At 38.1% G+C, this 17,304-nt stretch overlaps 1 protein-coding gene and 1 long non-coding RNA gene across 5 annotated transcripts in view; one reads left to right on the forward strand and one right to left on the reverse strand.

Moving 5' to 3' along the window:
- The window catches only part of EYA3 (EYA transcriptional coactivator and phosphatase 3), a 205,789-nt gene that overhangs the window by 131,240 nt on the left and 57,245 nt on the right, over positions 1–17,304 (forward strand). For 3 of the 4 annotated variants that reach the window (XM_054538878.1, XM_003775759.4, XM_063713955.1), the window contains 4 exons: positions 2,316–2,395; positions 6,091–6,157; positions 9,290–9,426; positions 17,077–17,214. In XM_054538878.1, the coding sequence (XP_054394853.1) occupies positions 2,316–2,395; positions 6,091–6,157; positions 9,290–9,426; positions 17,077–17,214 (422 nt within the window). The remainder of the gene's footprint in view (positions 1–2,315; positions 2,396–6,090; positions 6,158–9,289; positions 9,427–17,076; positions 17,215–17,304) is intronic. The other variant, XM_002811181.5, reaches the window with a different exon arrangement.
- LOC129051778 (uncharacterized) lies at positions 2,439–10,683 on the reverse strand. Its single transcript, XR_008516250.2, has 3 exons — positions 10,274–10,683; positions 5,385–5,543; positions 2,439–3,272 (listed from the first exon to the last, which is right to left on the reverse strand). It is a non-coding gene; the product is annotated as an uncharacterized LOC129051778 (long non-coding RNA).

Genomic DNA, 17,304 nt, shown 5'->3' on the forward strand with positions numbered 1-17,304 from the left:
CCCTATCTCTACAAAAATTACAAAAATTAGCTGGGTGTGGTGGCACACGCCTGTAGTCCCGGCTACTTGGGAGGATGAGGCAGGAAGATCACTTGAGCCCAGGAGGTCAAAGCTGCAGGAGCCATGATCGAGCCACTGCACTCCAGCCTGAGTGACAGAGTGAGACCCTGACTCAAAAAAACAAAACAAAAACCAACCAAACCAAAAATATATACCATTTAAAAAAAACCCTTATTATACTTGAATATTAGAAGTCAGTTTCAGAAATGATACGAGAACTTTATAAATTTTGGTGCTATGTATTTTTTATATAAGCAGCATTTCTTTTTACAATTTTGCTGTGTAGAAACTACTCTTACCTTTGATTAGTCAGCATCATCTTTCCAGATATATAGAACCTCTGGCACAGTGTCTTCCACCTCTCCCTAGAGTGTAGAAGAACAAAGCAGGTTTCTTTCTAAGGTGCATGAATGTAGGAATGATGCCTGGGCTTTGAAGAAGTTGTAATATAATAACAGTTACAGTTAAAGTGTGCTTACTGTGTTCTAGCTTTGCTCTAAACATTAACTTATTAGTCCTCCTAACAGCCCTATGAGGTAGGTTTCATTTTTATTCTCGTTGACAGAGGTAGAAAGGGGGGAACAGGTAAGTTCAGTGACTTGTCCAAGGTCATAGGGCTAGTTATTGGCAGAGTAGAATATGAACTTGAGCAGTCTCTGACTCGAGAATCAGCACTCCTAACCACTGTGCTGTAATGGGAGATAATAACTGAAGAATGAAAAGTAGAGTAGATGGAAAAGGGAGAACATTTTGAAGAATGAAAGTTAGAACAATCTTCATTCCAGAATTTCTGTGGAATCTCCCCAGCGTTAAACTATCTGACATAATGACTTGTCCTCCCAGTTTATGTGACTTATCATTCGCAATTTCTCTTAATTTTCCTTATAAGTTAAAAAAAAAATGATGTTGCTTAGTCCTGGCTATAATAACAAATAGAAAATGAAGGGTTTGTGTTTTATTTAACTGGGAGATAAGAGAAATATAGTAGAATGAATCTTAAGGGTTTAGAACCCCCACTTGGAAACAAACGTATAATTTTTGTTTGTTTGTTTGTTTTGTTTTTGAGACAGAGTCTCACTGTGTCGCCTAGGCAGGAGTGCAGTAGTGCCATCTCCAATCACTGCAACTTCTGCCTCCCGGGTTCAGGAGATTCTCAGGCCTCAGCCTCCCGAGTAGCTGGGACTACAGGCGTGCACCACAACGCCTGGCTAATTTTTGTATTTTTAGTAGAGACGGGGTTTTACCATGTTGGCCAGGCTGGTCTCAAACTCCTGATCTCAAGTGATCTGCCCGCCTCGGCTTCCCAAAGTGCTGGGATTACAGGTGTGAGCCACCACAGCCGGCCCAAACGTGTAATTTGAAAACACTTCTCATATGATTATGGTTTGTAGCTGATCGAGAACGACTGTCTGAAATCAGACGTTTCCCTACCTTCCTGTGGTACTTTGGGAGCAAGGTAACAGAGCACTGTTGCACAGAATGGTGACTGTAATAAATAATATAGCATTGTATATTTCAAATTGCTAAAAGCATAGAACTTAAGTGTTTTCACATACTTTTTTTCACAAAAAAGTGAAAGGTGTTTTATATATCAAAACATCACATTGTACCCTGTAAACATATAATATATACAGTTTTTAAAAAGTGGCAGAGCAATGTTTTACCATATGGTGTTAAAGAAAAATCTGACTTGCCAATGACTTAGCTGGAATTTCTGAATTATATAAAAACTAAAGGGATCTAGAGATATAAGAAAGAACAGTAGGCTGGGCGTGGTGGCTCACACCTGTAATCCCAGCACTTTGGGAGGCTGAGGTGGGCGGATCACAAGGTCAGGAGTTGAAGACCAGCCTGACCAACATGGTGAAACCCCGTCTCTACTAAAAATACAAAAATTAGCTGGGCATGGTGGCGTGCACCTGTAATCCCACCTACTCAGGAGGCTGAGGCAGGAGAATCGCTTGAACCCAGGAGGCGGAGGTTGCAGTGAGCCGAGATCGCACCACTGCACTCGGGCCTGGGTGACAGAGTGAGACTCCATCTCAAAAAAAAAAAGAAAGAACTGTAGAATGCTGAGGGTACTAGCCCTTGCCCGAGCTCTCTTCAAGTAGTTGTTAAAAATCAACAATAAGGATATCATGAAGATTTACTTTGCCTCTTACTTGTATAGCCTAGGAGGAAATGGGTTTGATCTCATCACTTTTAGCAATGCAGCAAATCAATCGGGGCTAATGTATTCATTTTGGTTCTCCCAGTCAAGTAAGCAATCCAGATGTCAGTGATCAGAAGCCTGAAACATCAAGCCTTGCTTCAAACCTTCCCATGTCAGAGGAAAGTAAGTACCATATTCTGTGCATGATTGAACAGATATTCCTATAACTAGTAATGCTTTTCTTATAGAGTTGGTTTTTCATAATTGCCTTGTTTGTCCCAAAATATCCGGAAGGCTCTCCCATCCTTGTTTTTGTGTGTGTTTATCCTTGAGCCCTCCTATAAGCTTTATTGACAGACCAGCTGAGAAAAGATCACATGGAATCCACTCACCCAAGGAGTCACACTCCGTGATTTTATTTTTGTTTTGAGATTGGATGTTCTAAAGGTAATAGTGTCTTACAGAAAATCAGAGACAATTATACTTAACCATATATACTTCCCATGTGTATTTTTTAAAAAGGTGTAACTTTTTTTTAAAAGGTATGTCTTGAGTTCTATATAGTGTTTCCTCAAAGGTGATTCTATTCTGGTGGTACTCAGACCTTTAGCCTACATAAGAATCATCTAGAATACTTGTTTGTAATGTAGAATTCTAGTTTCACCTCCAAAGATGATCATTCAGTAGATCTGAAATGGATAGGGAATCTGCATTTTTGACAAGTTAGCCAGGTGATTCTGGTCCATATGGGAAACTGTCCATATTGTGGAAAAACACTCTAATCGATAAAATGTCTCCTCTAATTTCTTGAATATCCCACTCATCCCCAAGAAAAAGACCTGTTCCCTAAAATCTTATACTTTACATACTTCAGGGTCAGGAAGTAAGTTGAGTATTCTTGCTCCTTCCAAATAATTTCCTTTTTTCCTTCAAATACTTTGGTTCAGCTGGGCATGGTGGATCTTGTCTGTAATTCCAACACTTTGGGAGTCTGAGGCAGGAGGATCACCTGAGGCCAGGAGTTTGAGATCAGCCTGGGCAACAAAGTGAGACCTCCTCGCTATAAAAAATAAAATAAAATAAAATAAATAAAAACTCTGGTTCATTTGAAGTCTACATCTATACCTTCCCCTGCCTTTCTATTTTCACTTTAAACTGTCATCCTATTCATTCTGTTCTTTATTTTTTTTAATGTTTTTTGAGATGGAATCTTGCTTTGTTGCCCAGGTTGGAGTGCAGTGGCGCAATCTTTACTCACTACAACCTCCGCCTGCCGGGTTCAAGTGATTCTTCTGCCTCAGCCTCCCGAGTAGCTGGGATTACAGGCGCATACCAACCACGCCCAGCTACTTTTTGTATTTTTTTTGTTGTTGTTTGTTTGTATTTTTTTGAGATGGAGTTTCGCTTTTGTCACCCAGGCTGGAATGCAATGGCGAGATCTCTGCTCACTGCAACCTCTGCCTCCCAGGTTCAAGCCATTCTCCTGACTCAGCCTTCCAAATAGCTGGGATTACAGGCACGCACCATCACGCCTGGCTAATTTTTGTATTTTTAGTAGAGATGGGGTTTCACCATGTTGGCCAGGCTGGTCTTGAACTCCTGACCTCAAGTGATCTGCCAGCCTCAGCCTCCCAAAGTGCTGGGATTACAGGCATGAGCCACCACACCCAGCCGTTTCCTTCTTGTCAGGATGTAAGCAGTATACTTGCTCCTGTCAGATATAGAGCCTATTATTTGTGTTTCATATGCTATCTGTTTTTACCTTCCCCAAGGACTTTGGTACTATAGTTTTCCTGCCACCACTTGTGTGTCATCACAGTCTTCTCTTTTTATCCTTCCTGTCAGTAAAGAAATATCTTACCATTTTAAAACATAAACACTGCTCCCCCCCAACCCCCCGCCCTTGGCTCCACATCTCTTACTAGTTATGGACCTTCTCTTTGTTCTGTGACATATCAGAACTCCTGCAAGAGTTGCCCTCACTTGCTTTTTCACCTCCCATTCACTTTTCCAGCCTCTCAAATGTAGCTTCTATCCTCACTCTTCCAATGAAACTGCTGTCGTCAAGGCCATTAGTTATTTTCATATTGCAAATTCTAGAATACGTTTCTCCTCATGTTCTCCCTCTCACTACTTTTCCTCCCACCTTTCTCCTTTGATGGCCCTTCTTTGGTGGGCCTCAGGGCTTAATTCTAGGCTACCATCTTTCCTCTTTCGGGATTCTCCCATCCATTACTTTAAATATCTTGTACATGATTAATGAATTCCATATGATATTTCCGGTCTGACTTCTCCCCTGATTTCATTTGTGTATCAAACTGCCTGTTTGACATCTTTACTGGAAGGAAAATCATACCTAAGATGTTTGAAATAGAACTTTCGATTCCTTTAGCCCCCATGACATACACTTTTCTCCCAAACTTGCCCATCTTAGGAAGTGGTATCACTCTCCATCTAGTTGCTCAAACTAAAAACCTAGGAATCATCTTGTGTTCCCCATTTTCCTCATTCTCTACATCAAATCCATCAGAATGTCCTGTTAGTTTTACCTTCAGAATATATTTCAAAGTCTTTGCCTCATCCCCACTGTTGCTATTCTAGTCCAAGCCGGCATATTACTTACTTGATTCTCCTACAGTATAATGGGATATTTTATCTTGACTCTTTATAATCATTTTGTGGTTCCCAAGTACTACCAAGATCAAGTCTTATTCATTTCTCTAGAGAAGTGAAAATTGGCCTCAGTCTCCTAGGATGTTGTTGATTCCTTCCAGAATTAAATTAAATTGGAGGAAAATAAGGGTTTGGGTTTTTTAATGTATGTGTCAACTGAGAACCATTGTGTAGAATTCAAATAAACTAACCTTACATTCTTTGCAATGGATTGTCAAAACTTTAGATATAATTGACATCTCCTTCATTTTTGTCAAAATGATTAGAGGTGAATGTGGTCTCTAATAATTATTTTTAAATACCTCAAACAATAGCATTGGACAAGCTCTTCTGTAATAAACTCACAGGTGTTGATTTGTCTTACTCTTGAGCATTTGAGTTGGCCCCTCATCTACTTTTGATCAGGGTTCTCTTTTTGGGTCAGGCACTCTTCCAGGGAACCTAATTAGACATAAAGTTAATTGGTTCACTTTTAATCAGATATTTACAGCGTTCATACCAGAAGTAGTAATCATGAGGGTCAAGCCTTCATATCAGCTATTCCAGATGAAGTCATGGGGGTCAAGAGGACAATAGCTGGAAAAGTCTTTGAGAGTTCATCAGAGCATCACATCAGTTCCTCACGTCTGTCTCTGGTTTGCCAAACTTAAAGCCTTCACTACAAAACAGAAAAAATAGTAGTATAGAAGCATACTTGCATCTATTCTGCTGTTGATTATGCATAGCAGTAGCAGTGGTTTTAAAATAAGATTGGGTGCTTCCCCCAAATCTGTTTTCCTGCAAGTCATTCTTAAGGCTTTTACTCAATATAGTAAGCACTCAAAGAACAAATAAGCTGAAGTAGAATAATGTTGTTTTCTAGACACAGAGCTTGCTTTTTAAGTTTGCCTATCAGCATAGCTGAGAGCTTAGGAGGTTGCTTCATCTATTATTTTAGATCAGTAATGGGTAAAGGTAGAGATCCTTACCAACCTTCAGCTCTTTTCCGTACCCCACCCTTCTTTTTTTTAACTGCCTCTGGAAGTCTGTAAACACATGTATAAACAAAAAAGTGAGATATTTTCTACCGCATAGTCTTTCTATCTGGTGTCCAAGCTGTATTCTGTTAATTAGTTTGAAAGACTATACAGTGAGATGTGCAGTTTTCCCATTCCATTTTTGAAATGTTCTAACTTTTTAACCTGGTGGTATTATCTTTCTTTCAGTTATGACATGCACCGATTACATCCCTCGCTCATCCAATGATTATACCTCACAAATGTATTCTGCAAAGTAAGTTGAATAATTATTTCCAAAATGCATATGCTTTTTTGTAGATTCATTGCAAAATTTAATATTATTTTTCCTCTAAAATAATAGATATTTAAATTATTTTTACCTCTCTTATTCTATAGTCATTCCAATTTTTAATTCCCTCTAAATATAGTCTATGTAGTATCCTTTTAAAAAGTAGATGGTTGCCTGCAATGGATCATTTTACACAAAAGCTTACTCTAAAATGAGTAGGCACTGCACATGCAAAATAGTGTTAGTGATCAACCATATCATTGATTGACCTCTGATCATTCTCTCTGTCCTGTACCTTGACATATAGCCTGCAGATTAATAAAAACAAGACTGAATTTCTCAGTCCAATCTGTGTTGTTTTTTGTTTTTTGTTTTTTTTAAGACAGAATCTCGCTCTGTTGCCCAGGCTGGAGTGCAGTGGCACGATCTTGGCTCACTGCAACCTCCACCTCCCAGGTTCGAGTGATTCTCCTGCCTCAGCCTCCCGAATAGCTGGGACTACAGGCACGCCACCACGCCCAGCTAATTTTTGTATTTTTTAGTAGAGATGGGGTTTCACCATGTTGGCCAGGCTGTTTTCAAACGGCTGACCTCAGGTGATCTGCCTACCTCCCAAAGTGCTGGGATTACAGTCATGAGCCACCACGCCCAGCCTGTGTTCAGTTTCTTGATTGAGGAATGTCCTCAGAGTAGAACCGGGCTTGAAGTTAGACAGGTTTGGTGGGTTAAAGTCACTAAGAGGTTATGTTTTGGGCCTTCATGGGGTAAGATCAGCATTAATATCAGCCAGGTTTTTCATCTCCAAGGTGGGTAGGTGCAGAACAGTGTGTATACCAAGCTACCTGTTGTGCATAATAAAGAGTGGACCTGTGCATACAAAGACACATACAAGTGCATTTATTAACCCAGGATATGTTCTTATGTGCTTACAGCTGCTGGATACATAAAGAAATTGGTAACAAAAGCAAGAGATACTTTATGGGGCTGTTATAAAAAGGAAACTGTCTTTCTTTTCCCTGGTTATATCCGTTTTTACCTTTTGAATTTTCATTAGTTAAAAAATAAACTAATTAAAAAGTCAACCCAATGAGTTCTTCTAATTTTTAATCTGGTTTTAACACTAATGATGTCCTTGGGCTAATCATTTTCAGGTGACTTTCTTCTGTGAAATGACTGAACCTATTCTCTGAGATTATTATGAAGAAATTAGATACTAAATGTGAAAACACATTTGAGCTTTGGGCTGCAAAGACTGCATGAAAAAGGACATTATGGTCTTTACCATATCTGGAGATGAATCCATTTAAGGTCACTAAGATTTAAATCATTCCCATGACACTTGAGTAATAACTCTAACCTGAGCTATTTCCTGGACTCAGATCTGGCTAAGAAGAATAGATATTTTTAAATTCAGTTTTTTAGAATCTACTGAGATGTGAATATGTTGCAGATTCCAAATTCATTTATTCATTCAGAAAGTATTTGCATACCTGCTACATTCAGAATTCCTTATTAGCTATCTTAATTATTCTATCTTAATTCAGACCTCTTTATTACTTATCTGAACTGTTTTTTAACTGGATCTCCATTTCCAGTTTCTCCTCCCTTTCTAAACCATTTTACAAAGCAGTGTCAAAATAATCTTTATTAAAGAACAGCTCTGATCTTGTTACTCTTTGCTCAATAATTTCAGTGGCTCTGTTTCCGATTTGTCTTTTAGCCTGGCATTCAAGGTCTTTGCTTCCTTTCTCTCGCTACTTCTCTTTGTTATCTGTGCTCTTTGCAGGCTGAAGCCCTTGCTTTCCTTACTCTGTACCCCGGCAGGACTTTTTTCGTGTCCTAGAACACCCTTTCTCTCCCAATTCTGTACCTCTTATCTGCTCAGCTAGTATATCACTTCTTTATGGCCTTCCTTCATTTTCCTCTTCCCTGAAAGGTGAAAAAAAATTTCCCCTTTAGAACACCCCCTGCTATATTTTATTATGCTTGCATGGTACAAATAGCATTTTCTTTTTTAGTTATATATACAGTGTAACTCACCAAATGAAATAATTGGTATCTAAAAATTCAGTGCAATATCATGGATGAAATGATTATATCTGCTAGCTAGTGTAAAGTCCCAGGAGTTTCACTCCTGAAATCTCTAGCTATCCCTGATATGGTGGCACCAACTAGTGGCAGTATGCCCTGACTTAAATATCATTGAGGAGATTGAGTCCTGTCTGGAACTTCACAGATTTTGTTACTTACCTGGGTTCTGTTTTGTAGACTTGATTTGAGGGTATTGGAACCCATCTCTACTTCCGTTTTTTGATGTATTTGCTTGCCTTTTCTCCACCAGCCTCACCTGCTTTTCCAGTCTCACTTTCCCTCTCAGAACTTTAGTTTGGTTCAAGGGGCAGGGTGGAGAATGAGAGCCAATTGCCAATCTTGTTCTCTTAGTTTTCTGTTATATCAGGATTTTATTCTAGATGTAGGCATAAGGGCATGAACAAGTTTAATCCATCCTTGTGTCTCACATAGGGCCATGCATGTAGCACACTAGAAATGTTTGTAGGATAATTGGAACTTGGAGGGATGTTTGGAACTATTAAATTTTTCATAAAATTGTTCCTTGGGTCGATGATAGTAGAACCTGGAAAGGAGGAAAGGCTTCTACTTGCTGATCATAAGAGCCATTTTAGGCCGGGCGCAGTGGCTCACGCCTGTAATCCTGGCACTTTGGGAGGCCGAGGCGGGTGGATCACTTGAGGTCAGGAGTTCGAGGCCAGCCTGGCCAACATGGTGAAACACCGTCTCTACTAAAAATACAAAAATTAGCCAGGAGTGGTGGTGGGTGCCTGTAATCCCAGGTACTTGGGAGGCTGAGACAGAAGAATTGCTTGAACCAGGGAGGCGGAGGCTGCAATGAGCTGAGATCATGCCACTGTACTCCAGCCTGGGCGACAGAGCAAGACTCTGTCTCAAAAATAAAAAATTTTTAAAAAGAGCCATTTTATGTGGAAGATTAGTCTCCTTGTTGCAGATTCTTTGCTATTAGTGGTGGTAGCTATTTTACCTATTTTTCGTTACTAAAGTAAATCACACAAAAGTTTTTGTTTTCTTGAAATTTTCTAGACCTTATGCACATATTCTCTCAGTTCCTGTTTCGGAAACTGCTTACCCTGGGCAGACTCAATACCAGACACTACAGCAGACTCAACCCTATGCTGTCTACCCTCAGGCAACCCAAACGTATGGACTACCTCCTTTTGGTAAGGCACTCTATTGTAAACAATTTCTAAGAATGTTGATTTTATTCCCCAGAAACTTTGATCAGCCATGTGTGTCATTCTTTACAGAGCACTTAGTTGCATATGTGGTTGGGTATGCAACTTTGCAACAGTATGTTTGATGCACGTAATAAAAAAAATCATAGTTTTTCAGTACTCATTTAGCTATTTTGTATGTACTAAGTCTTGACCCTGAAGCTTGGAATCTTTAAGTGTTTGGTAAATTCTTTGAGGATTTGCTATTGATTTGACTTACTTTATATACAATGTAGTGTGGTACTATCATTAGGAAAGCATAATAAATATATTTCGAGGTGGCCAATTTCTTGCTAAAACCAGGTAGTCTGAATATGTATCGTAGTTTGCTCTGTGGGTTTTTTTTTTTTTTTTGCCTACTTCTCCCTCTCCTTTCTCCCCTAACCCCACCCAAAACTGATCAGATATTGTTCTGCTGAACCAAAAAGTCATTTTACAATACCGGAAATCCCCAATTTTCTTATAACCTTATGTGCCTAGGGAGTTATTTTCATTGGTTTTAGGTGTCTTGGACATGAACTATAAATTAAAATGATTTATCAGAAGTCACTTTAAGGTTCTTTGGGCACTTAATATCTGTGCTTATTTTTCTATGTGTGTAAATGCAGTGTGCTTCATTGTTCCTTCCCTGCTTTCCTGAAATGGGTGTCAGAAAATTAAAAGAATACTATGTTATTTAAAAATATGTAATATGTAACAAAATTATATTTCTATAGACTTTATTTAATCAAGCTACGAATTAGAAAAATTTTCCAGACAGATGACCACACAGATTCTGGATGTATTAACGTACCTGCATCTAGTTTCCGCATTCCTGTTTCTCCTGACCCATTTGGCTACTCTTTTATGATATTGGCAGCTTTCTTACTTTTAGGCTTGTTAGAATTCTTTGGCTCCTGGTAACTGCTAGAAACAAGAATTGGGAGTTATGTTTAATAATAATGGGGTTGATAACTTCATGTGAAATGGGAAACAAATTTTCTTGTTTCCCCATTTGTATATCCATGTTTCCATGCCTGTTAGTACCAGCCAGGGTACTCAGATCTTATATTTATGATATGATTAACCAGCCAACACTGAATGGACCTTTTGAAAGGAGACCCCTCTGTGAATATGTTTGTGTTTATTTCTTTTTGGTTATTTAAAGCTGATTTTTCAACAGTTAACTAATAATAGGCTAGCAATTGTAATTTTTAAATTATAGTTTTTTAAATCTTCTGTTTTGATTTGAATTATTATTAGCAAGTCCAAGCCCTTTACAACAGTTGATCATTCCTGCTGTTCAATATTAAATACAGCTCCTATTACATCTCTGAGCATGATTTATGGAATACCTAAGATAATTCTGTGTGCGTATGGATCCTAGACATAATTAATTTTTTAAATGATCACTATATTTCTCTTAAACTATTATTATTTTGAGACAGAGTCTCGCTCTGTACACCACCAAGCCTGCCTAATTTTTGTATTTTAGTAGAGACAGGGTTTCACCATTTTGGCCAGCTGGTCTCGAACTCCTGGCCTCAAGTGATCTGCCCAGCTTGGCCTGCCAAAATGCTGGGATTACAGGCATGAGCCACCACGCCTGGCCCCGTTTGGGCAGATCTCTTGAGGCCGGGAGTTTGAGACCAGCCTAGCCAACATGGTGAAACCCTGTCTCTATTAAAAATACAAAAAAAAATTAGCAGGGCACGGTGGTGGGCACCTGTAATCCCAGCTACTCAGGAGGCTGAGGCATGAGAATCACTCGAACCTGGGAGACAGAGGTTGCAGTGAGCCGAGATGGTGCCACTGCACTCCAGCCTGGGCGACAGAGCAAGACTGTCTCAAAAAAAAAAAACAAAAAAACAAAAAAAACATTAATACATTAAAAAAGAAAAAAATTCTATAAAGTAAATAGATCTCTATTAAAACCTGGAAGGATACATGTTTATATTGTATGTTGGTAATATTGTTAATAACAGGCTCCTTTAATAATCTGGTTTTGTTTAATATTTGAGGGCAAGGAAGACTTGTGTTTCACAATTTCTTCTATCAGTAATTCAGAAAGAGATAATCCTTAGCTTAAATTTGACTTTAAGTAATGTATGAGACTTACTGGAGAGAGATTTTGGTTGGGGTAATGTGAATGATAGAGATAGCATATTCTCAGAATTTACCAGAGAAATTATAAGAGAGGTTTGTAAAACTTTTAAGTGACTGTATTTTGAAAAGATGTTTTCTTGTGTTTTATCATGTGGGTTTTTTTGGTAATGTGTTAAGTAGGAGAAAACACTTGATTTCTTTCTTTCGAAATCAAGATTTTGATACATTGTGTCATCTTAGTGCTGCCTGTTTTCAGATTAGCTAATTTGTTTTATTTCAGATGCAAATAGGGCTTCAGAAAAATTCATTATAGTAATATTACCTTGTCTCTATTATTTACTATAACAAGCTGTGTACTAAGAATAAGTATTTCACACTGTATAGTATTGTCTCATATAATCCTCAGAACAGCCCCAAGAGGTAAGCTAGCTTTATCCCTTTTTATAGGGGAGAAACTGAGAGTTAAATCATGTGCCTAAAGTTCATACAATTAGTAAAAGCCTGGGATTATAATTGAACCCAGGATTGTTTCATTCTAGAAGTGCTCATAACTTTAGGTCTGTATGAAGAAGATGGTCTCAGAGTTGAGTTTTAAATTAATAAGCTTCTTCCTCTTGAAGAAAGGAGAAAAGACTAGAAGAAATCTAAGAAGGCTATGTGATGAGTAATCTTTTAAAGTAAAGAAATACTGATCATATTCTTTCCAGAGCTGTATACAAATGGGGTGGGATGGCAGAAAAGGAATTAGAAGTTTAACTTCTAAGAATCTGAAGGAGTATGTGTAAGGAAAAGGGTACTTGTTTAATGTTAGTGGGAGTCATAAAATATGCCTTTAGGTGCCACTGTTCTGATTTCTTTTAAAAGAACTTTAATATGAGTTGGAGGAGTGGGTGATATGCATTAAGAGCGTTAAGGATGTTCATTTCATTTCCCTCAGTAATTTCACTTCTGGGAATGTATCCTATGGAACTAATTAGAGATACCCACAAAAATGTGCTGACCAACATACTCATTGAAGCATTATTTATAATATGAAAAAATTGAAAACCTAAAACTTGAATATTAAGGTATGTGTTAAATTGTATATGGCTGCTGCATAGCCATTGTAAATCATGTTCTTAAAAAATATTTAGGGTCTTGAGAAAACAGTGTATTATTAATTGAAAAAAGCAGTATGTAATAGCAAAAACACAATGTTGTAATACCAATTTAGTATTTTAAGAAATATGTGTATAGCCAGTGCGGTAGTGCATGCCTATAGTTCCAGCTGCTTGGGAGACTGAGGTAGGAGGATCGCTTGAACCCAGGAGTTCTGGGCTGTAGTGCGCTATGCTGATTGGGTATCTGCACTAAGTTCAGCATCAATGTGGTGACCTCCTGGGGGTGGGGGACTGCCAGGTTGCCTAAGGAAGGGTGAACTGGCCCAGGTTAGAAACAGCGGGTTAAAACCCCATTGCTGATCAGTAGTGGGATCGTGTCTGTGAATAGCCACTGCACTCCAGCGTGGACAATGTAGTGAGACCTTGCCTCTAAAAAGAAAAAAAAATGTGCATAAAGAATACTTGGAAGCAAAAAAAGTGGCTGTTTTTCCTACAGACGTTTTAAAAAATATATACATATACTTTGTTTATAATCAGGAAAAGTACTTACATTAAATTACTTACTATTTATAATAGCTTATCCAAATGAGCTGCTGAATCAACAAGCCAAAATATCCTTTAATGTGCTTTTTCTAGCATTGGTGTGTACTTCAGTTCCTCACCAGACTAATCTCTAAAGAGCACTATACTCGTTACTATAAATTGAACTGATGAGATTAGTTTGGATAGTGACTAATCAATAGTGAAGTACTTGCGCTGAGAAACTTGGGTAGAGTTTGTGATAAGACCCCACTCCGGGTGCAGCAGGAAAGCACTCAGAGACAGACTTACTTTCCCATTGTTAGCCTGACAGTTTCTCTGCAGCAGGCTCTTGATGCTTAAAAGTACTTGAGAAACTTGGTAGTTGTTGGCATAGAGCAGTGGACTGGGAGTCAGGTAATTAGGGTTTGGTTTCCTTCTTTACTATGAGCAATAGTGCTGTGGAGTCAAACCATTGGATCATGCTGCCTATTATCTGGAATTCTGGGAGGGGTGCTTTTAGAGGAAGATGATTTGCATGTCTGAAGAGCCAGGTCTACAGTGATGCTAGAGGTACTGTCCATATTGTCTTTTATTCCTCATAAAATAATTACATGTTAAACATCTACTTTGTGTTTCTGGCCAAAGATGTTCAAAACTGGCTATCTCCTACTTATTTTGGACATTTGTGTTCTAATTTTTGATCTTATAAGAGGGAGACTATCAAAACATTCTTAGTTGATACTATGGTTATTAATGAGGTATTATTTTCATATAGTGTAAAAGTAAACATGTTTATAAATCTACCACCTTAGGGTCAAAACCTATTTGGAAAAAGAAATCACAGTGATGACAATAAATCTGAAAGTTATTGTGACATTGAAATAGCAATTTGTTTACCAAAAAGTGTGATATACAATCAGCAGGAACCATAGCACTGATATTCACATTTTACATCATAAACGTTTTAAAAATGACATTCTCAAATATTTTTGTTGTTGAAAATCAAACATAGCAAGAATCTTAATTATGGCTAATCTGGACAAGACATATTTAAATGATCATGAATTATGATGGGGCAAACGCTTCTAATTCATGCTAGCGATGTCAGTATTCCTCAGTCTCTTAAAATAAGTTATTTCATGTGATTAATAGATGAGAAACGAATATTACGTTTTCTTTTTATGCATTAAGAGCTTGGGGCAAAGCCAGACACAGTGACTCATACCTATAATCCCAGCACTTTGGGAGGTCAAGGCAGGAGGATCATTTAAGGCCAGGAGTTTGAAACCAGCCTAGGCAATATGACAAAACCTTGTCTCTGCAAAAATACAAAAAGTAGCCAGGTGTAGTGTGCCTGTGGTCCCAGCTATTCGGGGGTTTGAGGCAGGAGGATCCCTTGATCCCAGGAGGTTGAGGCTGCAGTGAGCTATGATTGCACCACTGCCCTCCAGCCTGGGCAACAGAGCAAGACCCCATCTCAAAAAAATTAAAAAGGGATTATCATATCCCACTATTGGTCTTTTTACGACTTTCATATTTCTCTTTACTATTCCTAAATGTACTTATCAACAAATTGGACAAATCTTAGTTGCACTGAAGTATCTCAGTCCCTGGTGATGCAGAGGTTCTCATTCTCAAAGTATTATATTTTTAATTGCATATATGTGTTCATTAGCTATAAATTCAATCACTCCTAGTTTATCAGAGTAGGAGCAAATAAATGAGATGAGTTAATGTTGAGTTTGAAGTCATGGCTAACCTTAGTATTGATGTCATACATGGAATGTGTTTGGTTGATGAACCTTCTTAGACCTAATTAATTATCAGCTCAACTACACTAACCATAGCTATTACATACCAGTAACCATAGCTATTCAGAACACAGTGAACAACCAGGCATTAAGATTTTTTGGGCCTGGCATGGTGGCTCATGCCTGTAATCCCAACACTTTGGGAGGCTGAGGTGGGTGGAACTCCTGAGGTCAGGAGTTCGAGACCAGCCTGACCAACATTGTGAAACCCCATCTTTAGTAAAAATACAAAATTAGCCGGGCATGGTGGTACATACGTGTAATCCCAGCTATTAGGGAGGCTGAGGCAGGAGAGTCGCTTGAACCCAGGAGGAGGAGATTGCAATGAGCTGAGATCATCGTGCCACTGCACTCTAGCCTGGGCAAGAAGAGCGAAACTCCATCTCAAAAAAAAAAAAAAAAAAAAAAAAATTTTTAAATAGGCTTTTGTATAGCCAAAATTATCACCCAAACCATGCACTTAAGAGTGTTTCACTCATAAAGAATATCCTTGGACTCTCATGCAGATGCAAAGCTTTGTTTATGGTTGCCTAGTTTATTGCAAATTAAAAGGCAGATACAGCTAAGGAAGTCAAGAAGTGACAGACCACAGAGGAAAAACAGTGAAATTAGAACCTAAAAATCAGAACTATAATTAAGTTATATTTAGTACTAAACAATTGTCTTTACACATCACAAGAGCCTCTGTGGTATCTCTGTAATATATATAGCACAACACAGTTTTTATTTTTGAAACAGTAACTGAGAAAATCTAAAGGTATGTGTGCTATTTCCTCCCCTGCTCAGAAGACAGGAAAGGATATAAATATATTTTCGAAAGATTGTCACTCAGGAGCATTATGATAAAAAGAAAATAAAAATGAACAGCTATGATGTTTGTCAGTATGAGATAGATTTATATGTTCTGACTTGGAAAGATGAATCTTAGAGGTATTATGTGGAAAAGCAAATTATGTATACTATGTATAACACAGTCCTTGACTGGCAGTGGCTCACGCCTGTAATCTCAACACTTTAAAAAGCCAACGTGGAGGATTGCTTGAGGCCAGGAGTTCAAGACTGGCCTGGGCAACATAGCAAGACCCCACCTCTACAAAAAATTAGTCAAGTATGGTGGCACATGCCCAGAGTCTCAGCTACTCCTGTAGCTGAGGCAAGAGGATTATTTGAGCCTAGGTGACAGAGGAAGACCCTGTCTCTTAACAACAACAACAACAACAACAACAACAAATCACAATCCCATTTTTGTTAAAAAGAAGATTAGTGAATACATAGAAGAAATCTGGACTGAGTGTAGTGGCTCATGCCTATAATCCCAGCACTAAAGGAGGCTGGGGCAGAAGGATCACTTGAGGCCTGGAGTTCAAGACCAGTCTGGGCAACAAAGCAAAACCCTATCTTATTTAAAAAAAAAAAAAAAAAAGAAGAAGAAGAAATCATCTGGGTGACTCTTCTGCGAACTGTTAATAGTGGTTAAGTCTGGATGATGGGATTATATATGACTGTATTTTTTTCTAAATTATGTATTTCTGTAATGTTTTTAATTTACAAAAATAAGCAGGTATGTCTTTCCTAATCAGAAGAAACAAAAGTAACAAAATAACCAGCTTAAGAAGGCAGAGAAGTATTTAATATATTTTAGAAAAATTTGGTCCTTGTTTAATGGGTAAGTGAATTTTAAACTTATATGGAATGTCTCCTACCTTGACAGTTTGGATAAATTATTTATCACTGTACATGAACATCAGGCACTCTTTATAACAGATACTCCAGTTGGGTGTCAATAACTCTTTTTTTCTGAATCCTGGTCAATTTCCCCCAATCACTGAAATGAATTTATATACATATTGGGATTTGTGGCAAGCTTTTTGTTTCTTTGGCCTCATCCCCTAATTCTTTGAAAGTGTTATTTGCTTGTGATATATTACAAGTGGGAGATTCAATAATTTTCTCTTACAAGCAAATTTATTTTTGTTTTAAGATTTAGATTTTAAACCTACTGGCTGATATTTGAAAGCATAACCATGCTCTTCAGTCCCAGTGTATTGTTTGTAATTGGTCCAATTTATCTGATTCAGGTGCATTGTGGCCAGGTATGAAACCTGAAAGTGGTTTAATTCAGACTCCATCTCCAAGTCAACACAGTGTTCTTACCTGCACTACAGGGTTAACCACAAGCCAGCCAAGCCCAGCACATTATTCTTATCCCATTCAAGGTAAATAGGCATGGTTGTGTGTGTGTTTTTAAATTATTATTGTTTCTTGTTTTTAATCTACCTGTATCTCCAAACAAACAAATTGGATAA

Source organism: Pongo abelii, chromosome 1 (assembly GCF_028885655.2).
Source record: "Pongo abelii isolate AG06213 chromosome 1, NHGRI_mPonAbe1-v2.0_pri, whole genome shotgun sequence".
NCBI lineage: Eukaryota > Metazoa > Chordata > Mammalia > Primates > Hominidae > Pongo > Pongo abelii.